The sequence below is a fragment of the Xyrauchen texanus genome, chromosome 3 (genome assembly GCF_025860055.1).
Source record: "Xyrauchen texanus isolate HMW12.3.18 chromosome 3, RBS_HiC_50CHRs, whole genome shotgun sequence".
In the NCBI taxonomy this organism is placed as follows: Eukaryota; Metazoa; Chordata; class Actinopteri; order Cypriniformes; family Catostomidae; genus Xyrauchen; species Xyrauchen texanus.
Genome location: NC_068278.1, coordinates 53,324,678 through 53,346,636, shown reverse-complemented (window position 1 = coordinate 53,346,636; position 21,959 = coordinate 53,324,678). Strand labels below are relative to the sequence as shown.

The 21,959-nt window shown below is 36.9% G+C and overlaps 1 protein-coding gene across 1 annotated transcript in view; it reads right to left on the bottom strand.

The window, feature by feature from the left end:
- Window positions 1-21,959, bottom strand: part of ksr2 (kinase suppressor of ras 2) — a 125,506-nt gene that overhangs the window by 82,399 nt on the left and 21,148 nt on the right. The window contains exons 4-5 of the mRNA XM_052104876.1: window positions 11,260-11,295; window positions 9,443-9,974 (exon numbers count right to left, since the gene is read on the bottom strand). Coding sequence (XP_051960836.1) covers window positions 9,443-9,974; window positions 11,260-11,295 — 568 coding nt within the window. The remainder of the gene's footprint in view (window positions 1-9,442; window positions 9,975-11,259; window positions 11,296-21,959) is intronic.

Genomic DNA, 21,959 nt, shown 5'->3' with positions numbered 1-21,959 from the left:
TAGCAGAAGAGTTAAAAAAATTAAATATATATATATATATATATATATATATATATATATATATATATATATATATATATATATATAATTATACATAGTTAGGTTTAAATATATATATATATATATTTAAACCTAACTATATATTATATATATATATATATATATATATATATATATATATATATATATATATATATATTTAAACATAACTATGTATAATTATTTCATTATTATATATTGAATTGTTGTTATATGAGGGGCTTACTCAGCAAATAATTGTATATGCGATTAAATGAATTAATCACGATTAATTAATCGGGACATCATGTAATTATTTTGATAAAAAAATTTTATCGATTGACAGCCCTAATATATATATATATATATATATATATATATATATATATATATATATATATATATATATATATATATATATATATATACACAAATATGTGTTCAGGTTAAATGAGTAAAATGCACTTAAAATATGCCCATATTAGAAAAGCAGCATATTATAATGATTTCTGAAGGATCATGTGACACTGAAGACTGCAGTTATGATGCTGAAAATTTTACATATTTGAATTTTACAATATATTCAAATAGAAAACTGTTATTTTACATTGTAAAGAGTTCACAATATCAATGTTTTTACTGTATTTTGAAACAAATAAATGCAGTCTTGGTGAGCAGAAGAGACTTCTTTTAAACTGTAGTGTAGGTCTAAAATTAAGTCTTTATGTAAAGAAAATGTATAGTCAGATTACTTCTTTTAACATAAAACTTGATTTTGATCATTAAGTCTTTCTGTCATATTCCTCATTGATGGGCCCAGGGGAGGGGTCTTTGTCTCCTCACGTGTGAAATACATCAATATTCAAGTTAATTCACGCCTATGACCTTTCTAACACTAAAAGTGTCTTACACAAGTTAAATGACTATATTGTGTTGTGTAATGAGCGATCAGGATGGTTTTGAAATATTGTTGCTCACACATTATTGTAGCCCAGTTTGTGCTGAATATTTCAAGGGATGTCAAAATTCTCCAAGGCCCAAAACACCCTCAGACCCCAGAGGGTTAAGGACAACTAATGTAAACGTTACTGTAATTCATTAAACACTTTCATTAATATTGCATATAGTCAATCCCACATGTACATAAATATAACATTTTCAGTTTGTGGATTGTATTTTCAAATATAAAAAAAAAAAGTTAATTGATTTGGCAAAGCCTTTTTGCTTTCTGTAATCGGTACTGGTTGCACAACTATAAATAATATAACCTAATTAATTACAAAATTTTGGCTTTTAGTTTATACACTGATAATCTATATCTAAAATGTATATACAAACAAATACACCAAATGTGTATTAGCATTCCCTTGCATCATAATATGCTTGATTCGCTTATTTTTGCATGACTTCAGTGTGCCCAAGGCAACGCTCTCCTATTTCCATATCCTTTATATTGAATCCTCAACGCTGCATTAGCCATGAACTATACCGCACACCCAACACGATGATCAAACACAGGTCTACTCCTCATCTAATTTCACTCTCATTAAAAGTGAGAGAGATGGAGAGAGTGAAACAGAGAGCAAAGAGGCGGTAACAGACACAATCAAACCAAACACAGAGACTTGCACTGAAGCAGATGCAAATTTCTCAATTTCAAGTAATTCACGGTGGAATTACTTGAGGAAGAAGAAAAGGCAACACAGTGTAATTCATGCGTCTCCTCCCCCGTATTCTACGCATTCTCCTGTTCTTTATCCTGTATTTACTCCATTTCTCTGTCGTCTACCGCACTCATCAGAATAAATGAAGGAGAGCTTAACATTTGCCATAAAGGTAGCGTTTCCCCCACATACACACACTCCCATTATACTGCACAAACACACTATAAGACTCTTAAAGAAGTGTGCACACATATTCTCTCAAGAGAACTTTATAAACATTCTCACATATCCATAAAGTTGAATGTCAAGGTGTTCACACTTTTTGAACAGGAGTAAATTTAAATCACTCCGTAAGTGGAGATCTAGATTTCTATGTTTTTTTAACTAACAGTAAGTTTTGCGGAGGCAACATCCTCACTAATCCCTTTTGGTTTAAATCGTTTTCCAAGGTAAGCAGTAATAGAAAACGTTTTTTGAAAGGTTCCATTTTCGGTGGATAAAGACGCCAATCTAGTGTGAATGAGAGTCATAAATGTAGCAAAATTTAATGCGTTTTCAAATAAAAACGTATTTGTGTTGGTGTGACTTGTTGTGTTCACATAAATTTACACTCCATACCCCCATAATGACAAAGCAAAAAAATATTCAGACCCATAACTCAGTACTTAGTTCAAGCACGTTTACAGCCTTTAAGTCTTTTTGGGTATGATGCGACAAGCATTGCACACTTGGATTTGGAGATTTTCTGCCATTATTCTTTGCAGATCCTCTCAGGCTCGGTCAGGTTGGATGAGGACCGTTGGTGGAAAGCCATTTTCAGGTCTCTCCAGAGATGTTCAATTGGATTCAAGTCAGGGCTCTTGCTGGGCCACACAAGGACATTCACCGAGATGTCCCTCAGCTACTCTTGCGTTGTCTTTGCTGTGTGCTTAAGGTCAATGTCCTGTTCGAAGGTGAGCACTCTGGACCAGATTTTCATTAAGGATATCTCTGTATTTTGCGGAGTTCAGCTTTCCTACACAATATAAGACAGGTGGTTTTAATGTTGTGGCTGATTGGTGTAGACAGGTGTGTGCCCTTCCAAATCATGTCGAATCAATTGAAGTTTCCACCGGTGGACTCCAATCAAAGTGTAGAAACATCTCAAAGAAGATCCAGAGAAATGGGATGCACCTGAGCTAAATTTCTTTATTTGTAATTGTTTTGTACACAAAATAGCATTAAGCACTCCTTTCTCCATTATTTTATCACTGACACGGAAGAGCTGATTTGTGTGTGTGTGTGTGTGTGTGTGTGTGTGTATGTGTGTGTGTGTGTGTGTGTGTGTGTGAGCGTGTATTTATCACTTTGTGGGGACCAAATGTCCCCATAAGGATAGTAAAACCCGAAATTTTTGACCTTGTGGGGACATTTTGTCGGTCCCCATGAGGAAAACAGCTTATAAATCATACTAAATTATGTTTTTTGAAAATGTAAAAATGCAGAAAGTTTTCTGTGAGGGTTAGGTTTAGGGGTAGGGTTAGGTTTAGGGGATAGAATATAAAGTTTGTACAGTATAAAAACCATTATGTCTATGGAAAGTCCCCATAAAACATGGAAACACTACGTGTGTGTGTGTGTGTGTGTGTGTGTGTGTGTGTGTGTGTGTGTGTGTGTGTGTGTGTGTGTGTGTGTGTGTGTGTGATTTACGAGGACAATTTTGTAAGTTACAAACTGGTAATTACAAGGTTATTATGCTATAAATGTGATTTATGAGGACATCTCTAGTGTCCCCATAATTCAAATCGCTTAAAAATCATACTAAACAATGTTTTATTGAAAATGTAAAAATGCAGAAAGTTTTCTGTGAGGGTTAGGTTTAGAGGTTGTGTTAGGTTTAGAGGATAGAATCTATAGTTTGTACAGTATAAAAGTCATTATGTCTATGGAAAGTCCTCATAATGATAGGTAGACCAACGTGTGTGTGTGTGTGTGTGTGTGTGTGTGTGTGTGTGTGTGTGTGTGTGTGTGTGTGTGTGTGTGTGTGTGTGTGTGTGTGTGTGTGTGTGAAGTCGCAGAGATCAAATGCTCTCTAGAATAAGAATGTCCCTCCCCCTTAAACAGACTAGCAAATCCTGGTTCATGGCTGTGACATAACTAAAGCCAATTGTCTATTTGAAAAAATAAAGAGCCAAGCCCTTCAATATGTCTAACCCAAACTTCCTGTTTCAATAAAAAATACATCAACACAGGACAGAAAACAACATAGACCCAGTTTACGACCCAGTATAGTTTTATTAGTTGAACAGTATTTGGTGTACATTTTTAATTTAATGCCCTACATGAGATCCTTACTGTTTCATCATTATACTGTATATAAAATGTATTGTAGTATAACATTTGTAAGTTATGAAATAAAAAATATATTGGCTGTGTCGCAAGTGACGCACAATATACTGTGCACTTACACTATGCGCTCGGCTATGTAGCGGATGGATTAGTGAAGCATTAACTGGTAAAGCATTCAGCTCACATTTGCAAGGTGCTGTCGTCAAAAACATTTCACTATTTACCATATTCATAATTAATTACAATTACTTTGTCAGGCCAGCATCACAGCCAAATAACCCCGCCCCTTCCACTATGTAGGACAATCTGTGACCATTGATTGCATAAAGTGTCCAACGTTCCACACTTGTTTTTCAGTTGAAGAAGTACATCATCCAAGTACTCGTAGTACTCTTCTTTTTGTTGTATTTTCACTGTGAACACACAACTCACACTACAAAATGGAGTAGAATAGTGCGATTTGGGTGGATTGTTTGACTTGTAGATAGCTTCTTTCTGTTAGAAGTGTACTTGTGTACTTGAAGTACTTTTTTAAAAGTGTATTTTGACTGTAGTTTAGCTACTTATGAGTAGCTTGAAACTGGGGAAACTACAGTATCAAAGTAGCTTCCTCAACACTGCTAACTGTAAACCATCTTATCAACTAGCTGACTAGCACAGAGTCCTAGAGAGACATTGGACTTTATGCAGATGCATGTTGATGCTCATTAGCATAGCAAATAAGCCTTGCTAATTATCTCTACAGCGGAGAGTAGCACTCAGCTTGATAAGGGCAGAGTGAGAGGTAGTCCGGGAACATAAGCAAAATTAATAGCCATTCACTTCACGTATAAAAAGTTTAAGAGGTGACGGGAGTGTGTTTTCAAATGGAGAGAGAGAATATGATGACCACTGAGCATTGCATGTATTAACAAATGGTGGAAATCTACTGGACAGAAACTGAAACACAAGAAATGCAAGATACAGCAAGTGGGGAATTTACAAAAGATTTCAAGACAGGTTTTTGTACTTTTATAAAACCAAGCATAACCAAAAATGGATATTGGAAACACAGACCAGTGTTTCCAGAAGGGACCAGACCAGAAGGGTTTCCAATTGCTGATATAATACTAACAAATATATAAATGCATACAGTATATCAGAATTAGAGTCTTTGTGTTGTTACGTAATGTTGTGTTTATGGTCTTACTCTTAAGACCTCTCGAGACCACATAAACATGGCCTTGGTCTGGATTGGGAATTCCAAACATGGTTTTAGCCTAAATCTGGGTCTCGGCATATGGTCTCAGTCAAGAATGGCATTCATTTAAAGTGCACTAAAGGTGATAAACACATCCTCAACCAATTGTCATAATGGATATTTCCTATTATGGAGAATTCGCAAAAATTATGGACTGCCTTGGCAAGCAACATACATGTTTTAATAAATTGAATAATTGCTCTATTTCAGTTTATTAAAATGGACAGCCTGTTTCTTTAAATAATACGTCTTGGTTCGGTCTGGGTCTTGTGATAGGCTCTTAATCTAGATCTCGATTTTTAAAGTGACACACTTCTGTTAATCTGCCAAGCTTGCATGCTTATTGTCCAATGCAAATATTGACTGATTCATTGGTCTGATTGATATATCAATCTAGCACACAGACAAAGATATGCTGTAAAACCCATACAAATGAACCCAGACAAAAAGATTCATTTTCAACAAGCAATCGAATTCAAAAACTCCCATCAATTACAATCCAATCACAACAGCAAAGTTGTGGAATTGGATGACATGTAAATCAAACATCACTAATTTCATCATCTCCTGCTTTTCCGTTCCAACAGTTTCCCCTTCAAACCTGCCAAATATGATAAAGCAGCTGTCATGCATTCCAAACTCCAAACTCCTTTCCAAAAATATCTCCTCGTATGCATGAAAATAAAGCACCCAGCAAACAGAAAAGGATTCTGCACAGAATCATATGACATCATGAATAAGGAACAGAGAGAACATGGCATTCATATTAACACTGTATGACATGACTGAAGGACAAACAGACACATTCTCATAGTCTCCAAAATACAGATTCTTTAATCAGATGGAGCGTTGTGCAAGACACACATATGAATGTTGAGAGAATTCTTCTGTACACGCTCATTAAAATTCCCTCATCAGGAATTCTGGTGTGTGTTTGTGTGTGTGGGGGGGAGTCAGAGGGCAATGTCAAAAGGTCAGTAATTATGAGACAGAAACACAGTGAGCTCAAGACTCTGTCTGGATCTCAAATTCTAAAGTCTTGGTCTGGATCTCAAATCCTAAAATCTTTGTCTGTGTCTGTGTCTAAAAATTCTAAAGTATTGGTCTGGGTGTCAAAACCCAAAGACTTGGTCTGGATCTTACGTTCTAAAGTCTTGGTCTGGATCTCAAAACCTGAAGTCTTGGCCTGGATTTCAAATTCTATAGTCTTGGACTGGGTCTCAAAACCAAACGTCTTGTTCTGGATCTTACATTCTAAAGTCTTGGTCTGGATCTCAAAACCTGAAGTCTTGGCCTGGATTTCAAATTCTAAAGTCTTGGACTTGGTCTCAAAACCTAAAATCTTTGTCTGTGTCTGTGTCTAAAAATTCTAAAGTCTTGGTCTGGATTACAAATTCTAAAGACTTGGTCTGCATCTCAAAACCTAAAGTCTTGGTCTGGATTACAAATTCTAAAATCTTGGTCTGGATCTCAAAACCTAAAGTCTTGGACTGGGTCTCAAAACCAAACGTCTTGTTCTGTATTTTACATTCTAAAGTCTTGGTCTGGATCTCAAAACCTGAAGTCTTGGCCTGGATTTCAAATTCTAAAGTCTTGGACTTGGTCTCAAAACCAAACGTCTTGTTCTGGATCTTAAATTCTAAGGTCTTGGTATGGGTCTTAAAACCTAAAGTCTTGGTCTGGATCTCAAAACCAAACGTCTTGTTCTGGATCTTAAATTCTAAGGTCTTGGTATGGGTCTTAAAACCTAAAGTCTTGGTCTGGATCTCAAAACCAAACGTCTTGTTCTGGATCTTACAGATTAAAGTCTTGGTCTGGATCTCAAATTCTAAAGTCTTGTTCTGGATCTAAAAACCTAAAGTCTTGGTGTGGATTTAATTTACAATTCATAATTCTCACAATAATTAATAATACAGTATGTCTTCAAAATTGCTTCATGAACTGTTCATGTTTACTCCAATTAATCATTAATTGTCAATAATGTAACTTAGCATGCCTCTCCAATATATAAACTCATTTAAACATTATTATTCATAATTATAATCATTTCATGTGAGTATATATACCACAGAAGAGCTAAACATGTTTTATGCAGCCATGATCCTATAAAATCAATAGAAAATCCAATTCCATTGTCAATCAAATATGAAATGTGTGTAACTTATTCATTTCACTGTGCTGAGAGTAGCTATTTGTTATGATGTCTCATAATTTTTTTATTCAGCTAAACAGCTGTTCTAATGAGATATATGTAGTGCCATCCCATCATTTATTAAGATATTTAGTAAGAAGAGAATTCAAAAACAGCACTTCTTAGTCAGCTGAAGCAAACATGTAAAATGTTATGAATGTATTAAAATTTAAATATTACATTTTAAACGGTCTGTTGTTGGTTGTAAATAATAATAAAAAATATATGTCTGATAACTTGCAGATTAGGCCTATCCAAAGATTTCCTGACTAACCACTGCATGCCACCATGATGCTTCAAGGACTGTTTATTGGTTCTGGTCTCCATAAGAAGCAATGTAAAACATACCAATTCAAGCATTACAGATGAAGAACAACAAACATTTTAAGTGTTAGTTGTAGTAAAAATGAGTACAGGTTCAACTTGTGCAGTCGTTGGCTGTCATAACAGCTCAAAGTAGTTAATGATTTCAACGTAACTCACCTCGGTTCATAGCTTCACGTCATGCACCCACTCCTTGTAAAAAAATGGTCATTGTGACTAAAGTATCGGCACTATGGAGCCACATGCTTTTTTGATCATTTTCATAATGTAATACTCTAAACATCACAATGACTGCTAAAAACAAATGCCAATGTGAGTGAAAACACTGGAGACTGGAAATTGAAAACAGGCATCCAAACTGCGCTTGTCAAGGCACTTCACAGGGACTTTAAGTGGACATTTGTACTTTTTACAAATGTAAATGCATTCAAGCAATACATTTACACCAATAGACAGAATGTAACTATGAGACATGCCTGCCCTTTTTGGTATTCCATGCATGTGCATGTCTAAATTTACTGCTGCCTATGACCTTAAACTAAGGTTTAATTATACAAAATTATGACCTCCTTGGTAGGAGCCTTATCAGTGCCTGTTCACAAATTGCCCTGTTCATTAAACTATAAAGTCTCAAGTGGACAATACAAGTCCCAAATCAGGTCTAGTGGTGGAATAGGGATAGTTTTGTCCTGATTGGATTTCCCTATTTGCTGGCATTCTCAGAATCCAGGCCCATATTAACAGGACATGGAGAGGGTCTGGAATACATCAGAACAAGGGGACTGGTAATCACTGACCTAATGCCGCTCTCTATTTATTCACACACACATAAGCTCTGTTCCAAAATAGAGAGAGCTGCCTCGCTGTTTACTGTCTACATAGGCTGCTACCTTCTTAGGTAGCATTCTTTCAGTAAAGTAAACTCATATGTGACTGGTTTGAAAGGATCTACATAGGCAGCAACTTCCAAAATGGTTTAACACGGCAAACAAATAGAGATCAAAAGAGAGGAATCAGGACTATAAAACAGCTCACTCAATCACCGAATCAGTCGACGTAGTTTCTGAATATAAAATCTGATTCACTCATTACTTTCAGTCATATCTGACTCTCACTCGATTTAACCAAGAACCGTAACTGCGTTATGCTGTACTTTGAGAGACAGCTGTTCTTATGACAACATTCATGATATACTGTATATCGATTCATGGAATCTGTAAGGAAACTAAATCTTAAAGTGGAACCAGAAACATTAAATACCTTAATATTCACATTTATCTGTGAAGGATTTATGTGATGTTGCCTTACATTTCCACCCAAACAAATTATCTTAAATATCATAATAATTTTACTGTCTACCTTTTGGCTTCCGCATCTGGATCATACCTAAAAATCACACGTAAATGATGTCTAGGAACACATCTCGCCTGCTAAAAAGACCAGCATAACCAGCATGCAATTCCCATGCTGGTCTAAGCTGGTTTATGCTAGTTAGAGCTGGTTTAGTGCTGGTCTAGCTGGTAGACCATTATGGTCATTATGATCATCAGGTTTTTCTGAGCTTGAGATTAACTATGATGTGGCATTCCCACAAAAAAATGTGATATTAGCAATCAACCTTTAAACTGCATTGCATTATTTAGTACACTGAGTACAGTATAATGTAGTATGACTTACTTGGGTGTCTGTGCGTCATCTATTCTGTTTCCCAGCTGAAACTCATGAGATTTGCTGCGGTGTAGAGCTGTAAACCCTGGCAGAAGGTGGATGAGCTTTCGGCTGGCCGGAGGTGGAGTTCCAGGGGCCTTAAATTTATTCCTGCGCCTGACCTGAGGCGTTGCTGGAGGGGTCATGGTGTTCACTACTAAGGGAGTCCGTGGAGGGGTGTGGGCAAAGTGTCTCTGTCTTGGGGATGGAGGGAGAGAATGATGTCCCGTATCCAGAGGGGAGGGGAATAGGCCAGAATGAGGGTCCACATTTAAGCGATCCACCTGGAACTGTGAGTGAGGGGAGTAGAAAGGGGGTGCCAGTGCCTGTGGGCTCTGGCACACGTGCTGGCTATAGCGGGAGTGCAATTTAGGGCTCTGGGCGAGCTGGAGACGGACCCACTGACTGTGATCTGCTGGCCCTACTGGGGTATTTTCTTTACCCGACTCAGAAGTGGGCCACTGAATGGACCAGTCCTGCTTGGGCTGGTTTCCACTGGATCCTATGGACAGAGAGTGTGGTGTTAGAATATACACCAATGTAATGAGGTACAGCATAAGGTAGAGAAAGAACAAAACACTGAACAAGGAAAGAAGAGAAGAGAAGACAAGAGAAGAGACCTCTCAAGAAAAGAAAAGGGAAAAAATGAGACAAGAAGAGATGACACCAGAAGAGACCAGATGAAACTAGGATAAAACACAAGTCAAGAGAAGTGAATAGACAAGAGATGAGAAGAGAAAAAAACGAGAAGAGTTTAGTAAAGAGACGACAAGTAAAGACGAGATGAGAAAAAATGAGACAAGAGGATAAGAGATGAAAAAAGATAAGACAACAATAAATGAGAAAGATAGAGACGACAAGAAATGATACAGGAAAAGATCCGAAGAAAAGCGATTTCATGAGATGAGGAGAGAAGAGACAAAAGATGAGAAAACATGAAAAAGGAAAGATGTTAAGACAAGACGAGATAAGAAGAGACAAAACAAAAAAGTATAGACGAAAAGAGGCAAAAAAATAAGAAATTACATGAGAAAAGAGGACAGATGAGAAAAGACAAGAAGAGGAGATGAAAAAAGAAGAAATTACAAACGTAGAGGCGAAAATAAATGAGACAAGAGATGTAAGAAATTAGACAATATGAGACGAGACAAGAAAATACATGAGAAGAGATGAGAAGAGAAGGGATTAGATGAGGAGAGAAAATACGAAAGAAGAAAAAGACAAGACAAGATAAGAAGCGATGAGGCGGAGTCAAGAAGAGAAGAGATGAAAAAGAGATGAGACAAGAAGAGAAGACAAGAGAAGTGAAAAGACAATAGATATGATGAGATAAGACAAGAAATGATTAGATGAAAAACACGAAACAAGTCGAGGTGAGAAGAGATTAGACAAAACCAGAAAAGTAGAGACAAAAAGAGACATGAAAATGACAGGAGAAGAGATAAGGAGAAGAGAACAGATGAGACAATAAGACACCAGAAGAGAAGAGAAGAGAAGAGAAGAGAAGAGAAGAGAAGAGAAGAGAAGAGAAGAGAAGAGAAGAGAAGAGAAGAGAAGTGAAAATGAGTTTGATACCAAGTGCCAGATGAGGGATGTCAACAGTGTAGAGAACTCAGACTGCATCTATCATGGCAAACAGACAGAGAAAGATTAAAGGAAAATGTGTGACTGAGAGTAAAGTGAATTTGAAATGTCTGAATGTAATGAACACTAAAGCAGACATACGAGAATGATGAAAACAGATAGACTTAAAAAAGAAAAGGACGTAAAAAGTGATGGTGCCTCACCTCCATTACTGTGTAATTTGTCGTCATCAAGTTGTTCTTAAAAAAAAACAAAAAACAATGCATATCACTTACTAAATATTAAAATGCAAATTCATATTTAGTATACTTACCTATTTATTAAACAGTACCAAAAATATTTCAGTAATGAAGTAAGTAAAGGATTATTCTGGTTTAAATTCATTTAACAGATGCTTGAGGAAGGATACAACATAAGTGGTTCATCCTAAGGAGACAATAACATGAAAAGTGCTGCACTACAAAGTTTCAATTGTATTTAGAAAAGTACAAGTCAAGGTCTCCTAAGCAACCAAATTGGCCCGGTTGCTAGGGAGGGTAGAGTAATTTGGGGTAACCTCCTCGTGATCACTATAATGTGGTTTGTTCTCAGTGGAGTGCCACTCTGTGGCAACACATTCAACAAGCCACATGACAAGATGCGAGGCTTGATGGAGTTCCAGGGGCCTTAAATTTATTCCTGCGCCTGATCTGAGGCGTTGCTGGAGGGGTCATGGTGTGGGCAAAGTGTCTTTGTCTTGGGGATGGAGGGAGAGAATGATGTCCCGTATCCAGAGGGGAGGGGAATAGGCCAGAATGAGGGTCCACATTTAAGCGATCCGCCTGGAACTGTGAGTGAGGGGAGTAGAAAGGGGCCCGATTGCTAGGGAGGGTAGAGTAACTTGGGGTAACCTCCTCGTGATCACTATAATGTGGTTTGTTCTCAGTGGGGCACCACTCCGTGGCAACACACTCAACAAGCCACATGACAAGATGCGAGGCTTGATGGTCTCTGACGTGGAGGTAGCTGGGATTTGTCCTGGGATTCGTAAAAAAACAATATATATATATACATATATGTTATGAGTGGAAGGTCAAGTGGTCATTACATTTTTTTATAACAGTTTCTTGAAGACAGAGAGAGAGTGTGCTTCATAGATGGAGTTGGGAAGATCGTTCCACCAACGAGGTACAGTGAAGCCTAAAGTCCAGGAAAGTGATTTGGTGCCTTGTGTTGGTACCACAAGAAGTCGCTCATTTGCAGACCACTGCCTTCTGGTGGGAATGTAACTCAGCAGGAATGATTTTAGGTATGCTGGAGCAGACCCAGTGACTGTTCTGTATGCCAGCATCAGAGCTTTGAACTTGATGCGTGCAGCAAACGGCAGCCAGCGTAGAGAGACAAGGAGCGGGGTAAGATGGGATCTCTTGGGTTCGTTGAAGACCAGACATGCTGCTGTATTCTGGACCATTTGCAGAGGCCTAATTGTGCATACACGAAGGCCGGCTAAAAGAGCATAACAGCAGTCTACATATGACAAGAGACTGAACATGGAGTTGTGAGGCATGATTAGAGAGGAAGGGTCTTATCTTCCTAATGTTGTAGAGTACAAATCTACAGGATCGGGCTGTTTTCGAGATGTGGTCGATGAAACGAGTTGGTTGTTGATAGTTACCCCTGGTTTCTGACCGTTTTGGATGGTGTGTTTGTAGATTATTACAATAAGTATGTAAAACTAGTTTCACACATTTTTACACATTGAAAGTGTAAAGATCCATTCTATACCAATTTCATATCATATAATTTATCAAATTATAATAATATTTCAGGTACATTTCATCCATATTCCATTTTTATGATCATAATTTTGACTTGATGTATTATAATTAATGTGATGTAAATGGACTACTTATTTAACCCTCTTTGAATCAGTCATTGCGGAGCTAATCCCTTTGCATCCACAACATTCATGCAGAAGAAATAGAGACAGGGAGATTAAAAGATAATTTCTCTCTCTCTATTAAATGGCACAAACACAAAGCTCTAAGTTAACTTTATGTGTTAGTGATCCACTTTGTGTCCCACGGGATGAGAAACCTCTATCATGCTGTGCTTTTAATAGTGGTCAAACCAATATATCGCAGAGGCTGATAAATCAAACAATATTCAGAATATAAAAATGATTGGCTTCGCTCGAAAAATTTCCCTTTTGGCTGATTTGTTCTTGATGGCGCTGAAAACCGCCTGCTTGCATGTGAAGCGACTGAGACATGTAAATGACCAGTCACAGTTAGTTTTGTTGCTACACGTTATTGTGTTACTACAATAATAGACCGGTGTGCAACACAGTCTCATTTAAATAGTCCGCATATCAGAGCTGCGGCAGATGCGTTTGAACTCATAATATTAACGTTCTCGCCTATTTCATTCAACAGTTCCCTGTAACTTTTAACTTTATCTTGTCTAATGATAAAAAGGCAAATTTCAATAAAAAAAGATCATATACTGTCTGCAAATATGCACATATCTCATTTAAACAGATGTAATAAACCAACCTCACACAACTTCAGCAGATCCAGCATCCTGTGTAACGCTCCTAAATCTTCCTCTGTAGCACATATTTAACAGTCTCTCCTCAATAGTTCCCTGTAACTTTTCTAATGATAAAAGGCAAAAATCAATAAAACTTATATTATATACCGAGTGCAAATATTCAGATATCTTGTTTAAAAAGATGTAGTTCATGAACCTCACGAAAATCTAGCATTTTTGTTCCATTAAGATCTCATCTAATATCTTCCTCTGAAGCCCGTATACCATCAGCCAGAATCAAAAACTTCATGATCAGGATAAAAATTTCCTCTGATTCACAAATAATGACAGTCAGTCTGTGACAATCCAAGCAGGCGATCCAGGCCATTTAAACTGTCAGGAGATTGCTGCTCACGCTGGATCCGCAGGAGCGTGGGAGTAAAAACGCTTCACATATGCTTCGAGTAAATGTCTTATTCACCATGCACTGTGTGTGCAAGTAGTTTGATTCTGTATTTTTTGAGAAAATGCGATTTCTAATGTGGACTTGCCATTTATGGTTGCTGGACTACTGTGTGTACTGTTATTACCTTCTTCCTAATAAATTAACAATTTCTTCATGTGAAAATAAATTACTAAAATTTGATGACAAACAGAAATCAGAAGAAACCGCTATCTACCATTTAACCAATATATACCAATATAATTTTTTCAGAATTTATGTTAAAGATTAATGTGAAATTGAGTAAATATAGTGCTAAATAAGAGCATATAATTTTTTTTGCATGTTTATATTTATGTTATTTACTATATTTAATACTACATTTAGTGTGATATATCAGCATTGTATCTGCCTATTGGCCACCCTGCTCTCTGGATATCGGCATCGGCCATTAAAAAACCCAAATCGGTCAATCACTAGTTTTGTAGTAACTAGTGTTTCCTCTCTCTCTCTTTACACACACACACACACACACACACACAAGTGATGTTCTGCATTGATATTGGCTCCAAAAAAAAAAAAACACCATAAAAGTGTCAGGAAAAAAGGTCCATATGACTCATGCCCTATATTCCAAGTTTTCTAGCTTTCCTTGGCACATTCACGAGAGAACTAGCAATGTCTGTTTCATGAGCGAATCACTCTTTTAAAGCAGATTTATTTTAATGAATCAAATGGTCCAGTTCACAGAGCCATTCTGAATGATTCATTCACAAATCTGATCCGGTCCTTGAGTTCAACTCACTGACTCACATATTTAGTTTACTGGAGAGGAAGATATACAGTGAACTAAAATGTGCTGTAAGCGATTTTAACCATTCTATAATTTCGACAAGATGAGCCGTTGGATTAGCCACGCCCCCTTTTCCTAAAACCCTGCACTCCAAAGATGCCAAATTAGCTTTTTTGACACAGACACGAGCAGAAATGGTTGTTAAAAACAACAGCAGCAAAATAGTGTCCTCAACTGACAAATGTTATGAGCAACATGGCATAAAAATGGCATTATGCCTCAATATTTTGCTGCAACAACAATATTAAGAGAATGCACAAAATAATTGTCTTTTTTGTTTGCTGTTAACAAAGTCTAGAGCTGTCACAGAGACTGATGAGATATCTCAGGACACTTGTTTCATTCATATCTTTCAGGGAGCAGTAAAAAAATGTTGCATACCTGTTTTAAATTGAAAAAAAATAATCAACATTAGAACAAAAAATATACAACATTAAATTAATAAACAATAGAACACATTTTTGTGTGGCCTATTCAATTCAATTATTATAGGGAAATGAGGGAAGAATGGGATTGGCAAATATGACGAACCTGATTCGAATGCATAATGCTCGTGTGAGCTTCACAACTAATCATGTCGGGGGCACAAGCACAAACCACTAAGCCAAGTTGCAAACTGAAAATTGTAGCTACTAATACATTCAAAGGAAAAGGTATTTAAAGTATTTAAAGAGTACAAAATGTCAATTTCTTTCAAAGCTAGTTTGTCAAAAATAGCTTGGAACCCACAATACACACTCCACAGACTCTAAACATGAATAAACAATGATTACAGGCTCCTCCCTCTTGTGGTTTTCCCCTGGTCTGTGGCTTAGTGGGAACAGTGCCCTACACACAATTGAGGCCAAGGGCCCTTTACAACCCAGCCTTACAAGACATATTCACTCCAGGGGACACACTCCTACTCTTTGAGCATGATGGGAGATAAGTGTTTTCTAAGGAGGTGTACAGTGGGCACAGCTGGAGGACCCTTCTTGCAGTCCTCACACGGCCTGAGAGATGATCATATGAGCATTTTTAATTACAGGCTAGATGACAAACAAGCTACTTGAAGTTTCAAAGTTTCAGGCATGACTACTGCTTGACCCGCCAGGAGTTGTGTGAAGTCTGCGATGTCTGGTTGGCAACACTATTGAGAAATCAATAGCCACTGTAACTACTTGGCTGGTTGAGCAGAGTTTATCTGAGTACTTTATATGGCCCTAGAGAAACATTAAACTACATGTGATTTGTGGAGTCTGGCAAAACTGAACCTGTCCTAATAGAAACATGTTATTATACCTACATTTTTCAAAAATTATTTTTACATTTTGTGTAAAACATCTTGGTCTAATAAACACCACATGTGCTAAAACAAGAATTACTTTTATTTCCTTTCACGCAAATCCTGTTTAAAGGGATAGTTCACCCAAAAATCTCAGTCGTTCTAAATCTAAATTCTCTCATCATTTACAAACCTTTATGCCATCCCGATGTGTATGACTTTTTTTCTTCCGCTGAACACAAAAGTAGATTTTAAGAAAAATATCTCAGCTCTGTCGGTCCATACAATGCAAGTGAATGGTGACCAGAACTTTTAAGGTCCAAAAAGCATATAAAAGGCAGCATAAAAGTAATCCATATGACTCTAGTTGTTTAATCAATGTCTTCTGAAGCAATATGATGGGTGATAAACAAATCAATATCTATAGGTCCTCTTTTATTATAAATCTGCACTTTCACATTCAAATTCTTTGTATCTATCGCCACCTACTGAGCAGAGAGGAGAATTTATAGTAAAAATTTACTGATTTATTTCTCACCCACACCTATCGTATCACTTCTGAAGAGATAGATTTATCAAACGGAGTCCAATGGATTACTTTTCTGCTGCTTTTATATGCTTTTTGGACCTTCAAAGTTTCAGCCACTATTCACTTGCATAGTATGGACTTAGACAGCTGAACTATTCTTCTAAAAATCTTTATTTGTGTTCAGCAGAAGAAAGAAATTCATACATATGGCATGAGGGTGAGTAAATGATAGGAGAATTTTCATTTTTGGGTGATCTGTCTCTTTAAAACTTGAGTAACCTCATCTGTTTAACTCATTTAACTCACTTTTAGTGCCAATCAGTGGATATTTCACACCACAACTGCCATGTAATATTTAGCAACAAAAAAAAAGTGAAAACCTACTAACATTTTGGTCTGTTCTTCTGATTATAGCCTTGCCTACAAGTCATACTGTCTAATTTAATACTAGAGCTTGGTAGTATAAATCACTGTTCAGAAAAGAGCAGTGTATGCATTCTACTAAACGTCACATTTAGTGTTCCATGTATGAAATAAAAAGATTAAAAAGGTATATTTTTAAACTATAAACATCCTCTTCTCAACACTCAACACAACACACTAATTTTCAACCTTAAGATGCACCATTTTCTTGCTACGTATGTGTGAATGAATCTGTCTGTTGTGCAATTGATTGTAGCCTGGCTTTGGCTGTCAATAATTCCTGTGTTTGTTTTTCTAAACTGATGAATGTATCTTATTGCACACAAAAGCAAAACAAAAAACAGCAGGAGCAGATGTCAAAGATTTCATTCTTCATAATTAATCTCTCTTGAAATTGTGCATAGCCTGGTAAAACTGTTATAAACATTTTTCACAAGTACACAGGGCCGGCCCATCTTAAAGGCGATACAGGCAGCCGCCTTGAGCCCGACGTGCTTTGGGGGGGGCCCACGAACACGGGCAAAGAAAATGAACAAGTCATAGGATTAACATTGATGACTTTTATTTTGAAATTCTCCACAGTCCAATGGTTTCTATCGCGCACAAACACACAGAAGAACATGCAACATGCGTGGACCTGATCATTTACCATACAAATCACAATGATGGTGAAAACTAAAAACAACATATTATATAAATTATGTAGTATAAAATGAGCTCTGAATAATCACAAAAGGACAAATAACTGAAAGTTACAACAAATAAAATAACAGCAGTCAATCTAAAATCGTCAAGAGGTAAAGCTAAGCAGTACACACTAATCTGCATAATTTATTCATAACGCAAAGCATTGCTGGGAACTGGAGCATGGCTTTTTTCACAGTATTATTATTATATTTTAGTTATATTGTATTATTATATACCTTACTGAATAATGCTCACGTCTGACAGAAACACAGGAAATAAGTTGTGAAAAATATTGCTTTGTAGCTATGCTTTGAGGCTTACTTTGTGTTAAGGATAGCAGAAACAGCACTTGTCAAATCATTAGGGCTTGTCACTTTTTCTCAAGAATAATCTGCTGAGGAAGGAATTAAAGCACTGCAGATATAAAGAGGCGAAAACCCAAATAGAGTGAACATATGAGCAATTAATCTGGAAAATAACCAAACTATCTGCAAAGATCTATGCTCTCTAAGAGGTATGTGTTTATTCTTTACATTTGTTAACAAATATATATATATTGAGGTGTCGTGTTTATAGGCCTTATTTAAAATATGTCATTTTATTTCATTACTGTTCCCCAGTAATTATCATATTTCCAATTTCCATGACCTCATATTAATTGAGACTCTGGTTTATTTGTACTTCTAGAAAAAAGTTGAAAGGTGATCATAATAAAGCGATAAAATCGAAAAAAAGACTTGACACAGCACCTAAAATACTCATTCCAATATGCATGCATGCATGCACATTTTAATCTAACATCTTCATGCTGGGAAAAAAAGCTATTGGAAACGTTATTTTGCATCTATTGAGCTATACAGTATAGTATTTCTTTTTTAGTGCTTTCTATTTAAAAAATCAGCTCATCATGTTTGCAGTGGTTCTATGATGTTTTAGAGTTTGCAATTTTCACACCGGGGGGCCCATTTTCATGATTTTGCCAATGGACCAACAACCCACGGGCCGGCTCTGCAAGTAGAGATGGATAAAAAATTTTGTGGAACAACAAAAGAAGATGCCAGGCTGCATGTTAGCCACAGCCACCACACATTCACTTGCACTTTATGGGAAAAGATTCAATGAAAGTGAATGGTGACTGAGACTAACATTCTACCTTAAATATCCTTTTGTGTAACACAAAAAAAAGAAAGTTATACAGGTTTGGAGCAACATGACGGTGAGTAAATGACAACAGAATTTTCATTTTTGGTGAACTATCCCTTTTATGACAGCTAATGTCCAAGCCAGAAAACAAAAGAAAGAAGGAACGTTGACCAATAATGATCCAGCGAATCCTAATGTGATCGAGTAAACATTTCTGAAACAACGCATCTGCAGTCATATCCATTGCCTGGCAACAGTGTCTTACAAAACCACTACAAAGGGAGGCATAGATACTTCTATTAGAAGCTTGATCGACAATGTGATTATCAAAGGACAAAGACACTCCCATTAATATCACCCAACAGCTAGATGTGTCAAGACAACTCATTCTCACCACAGTTTGCTCATCACAACACAAGTAATATCCTAATTAAGTTAAATAACATATGTGCTATTACAGGGGTTGGCAACCTATGACACGCGTGTCATCATTGGCACATGGAGGGGTGGCACTGGCACGTGACAGCGAGAGAGAAAAACTAGCATATTATTTATATAATAAGTCCCTCACATTATTACATTTACATTTATGCATTTGGCAGATGCTTTTATCCAAAGCGACTTACAGTGCACATATTACAGGGACAATCCCCCTGGAGCAACCTGGAGTTAAGTGCCTTGCTCAAGGACACAATGGTGGTGGCTGTGGGGATTGAACCAGCGACCTTCTGCCACCACCACACCTACTATTAAGGGAAATGATATTAGTGTGGTTCAAACCTAAATTAAACTTGAAAATTAACAAAGAATTAAAAAATATATATTACATAAAATTCCACACAAATTCCTAAGTCACTAATCAAATTTGTGTCATTAACTGTGTTAAAGGAATATTCCGTGTTCAATACAAGTTAAGCTCAATCGACAGCATTTGTGGTATAATGTTGTCGCCACTTCATGTCAAAAAGGTTGTCGACCCCTGCTCTAATAATAACATTTTATGACATTAGGACTATGAATATGACTTCAATACTCGTATCAATACTTGTTTAAAGAATTTGATAATTATACAAGCTCTCTGCAGTCAGAATAGACAGAATATTGACAGGCATAAAATGGCAGGAAGCGAGATAGAGAGACATGCCATATATTTTGAAATGACTTGCAGAAATTCCCTGTAACTAAGGATGCTTTCAGTTAAGTTTAAATGTTAAGATTAGGGTAAATTGTGCATGCTTTTTAATGAAAACAACCACCTTTTCAATATATTAGTATGCATAAATGGTTTATTCTTAAGGCTATTTTGCTTTTGTTAGCAACTGAAGAAACACATCCCTTTTAACACTTAAAAGGAAGATAAGCAGCATTTAGCATGAGGAAGCCTGCAAATGGAGTATTGTGGGTTAAATAAGGTCACACGTAATTAGAATCCCAATTATGACTCAACACCAAACCAACAAACTCATCAAGACAAATTTGAGCAGACCACTACTATAAGGCATTTATCTCAGTGATAAATATTTTTTCAATTGCTTCACCTCCTTAGTTCATAAATATCTGAGTGCATCCCCCAGCGTGCCCCTCATAACAGCTGTGTGGTACACCAACTCTTCAATTCAATCCTAAAATCATGTTTAAATGTCTATGAGTCTATTGTGGGAGGCTGGGTAGTTTAGTGAGTATTGACGCTGACTACCACCCCTGGAGTCTCTCAGTTCGAATCCAGGGTGTGCTGAGTGAGGTCCCAGGTCTCCTAAGAAACCAAATTGGCCCGGTTGCTAGGGAGGGTAGAGTCACATGGGGTAACCACCTCATGGTCACGATTAGTGGTTCTCGCTCTCAATGGGATGTATGGCAAGTTGTGCGTTGATCGCGGAGAGTAGCACGAGCCTCCACATGCTGTAAGTCTCCGTGGTGTCATGCACAACGATCCACGTGATAAGATACGCGGATTGACTGTCTTAGAAGCAGAGGCAACTGAGACCTGTCCTCCCCACCTGGATTGAGGAGAGTAACCACGCCACCATGAGAAACCACTAAGAAGTGGGAATTGGGCATTCCACATTGTGGAGAAAAGGGGATACATTTAAAATAAGGAAATAAATAAAATAACTACTATTGAAAAGAAGCCACAAAAAGCTAGGAATTGGAGGAAGTATGCACAATTGAACTATTTTTAGATAATGTGTTAGATATACTATTATCTAAATTGACTGATTATATTTGAGACAAAAAATTTAGTTTAAAGGAAAATTCCAGGTTCAATACAACTTAAACTCAATCAACAGTATTTGTTGCATAATGCTGATAATCACAAAAATGTGGGTACAGTGAATGGAGCCAGTCCATAAACATTCAAATACACACCGTTTCACAAGTTTAGTCAGACTTAAACATTATACATGTTAACATGATTTCAGTGTTATAAAATCGCTTACTTCCTTATCTGTGTAATGCTCAATTCAATATTGCAACTGCTTTGTCATGTTGAGCATTCACAGTCAGCCATGTTTACTTTAATTAATGAGTGAAAGTGTCAAATAACAGGATGGTTGCTGAGGTAAGTATTCGGCTGGTCATGTGATTCTAAAATGGCAGCCCCCATGTGCGGACCCTCTCCATGTAGAATAAAATAGCTTTTATAAGGTTATTTTTAATGAGTGGTCATGATTTCCTACATATATTGCAAAATTACAATCCATGTCTTTAGGAGTTAAACTTTTTTAATGAGTGTTTCACATAGGTCAGATCATGTAGAAATAGCTCCTTAAGGTTTGCAGATTTTTACATTTTACAGCAATTCTGAATCTAAAATAGTTAGTTGCGTTAGTTTGCCTCAAGGAACCCAGTTTAATTTGATTAGTTTTTGCTCTGGGGAGCAGAGAGGTGTGAGGTCTTATTCTCACTAAAAATCACAAAATCAGTTTAGTGTCCTCCCTGATGAGCCCAACACCCTTGCCTTACTCCTTATATTCTTGGAGCTCCTATATTCATACCTTTCCAAGATGCCCATTAGTAGTTGCAGACCCAGAGTGTGAGAAAGAGAGAGAG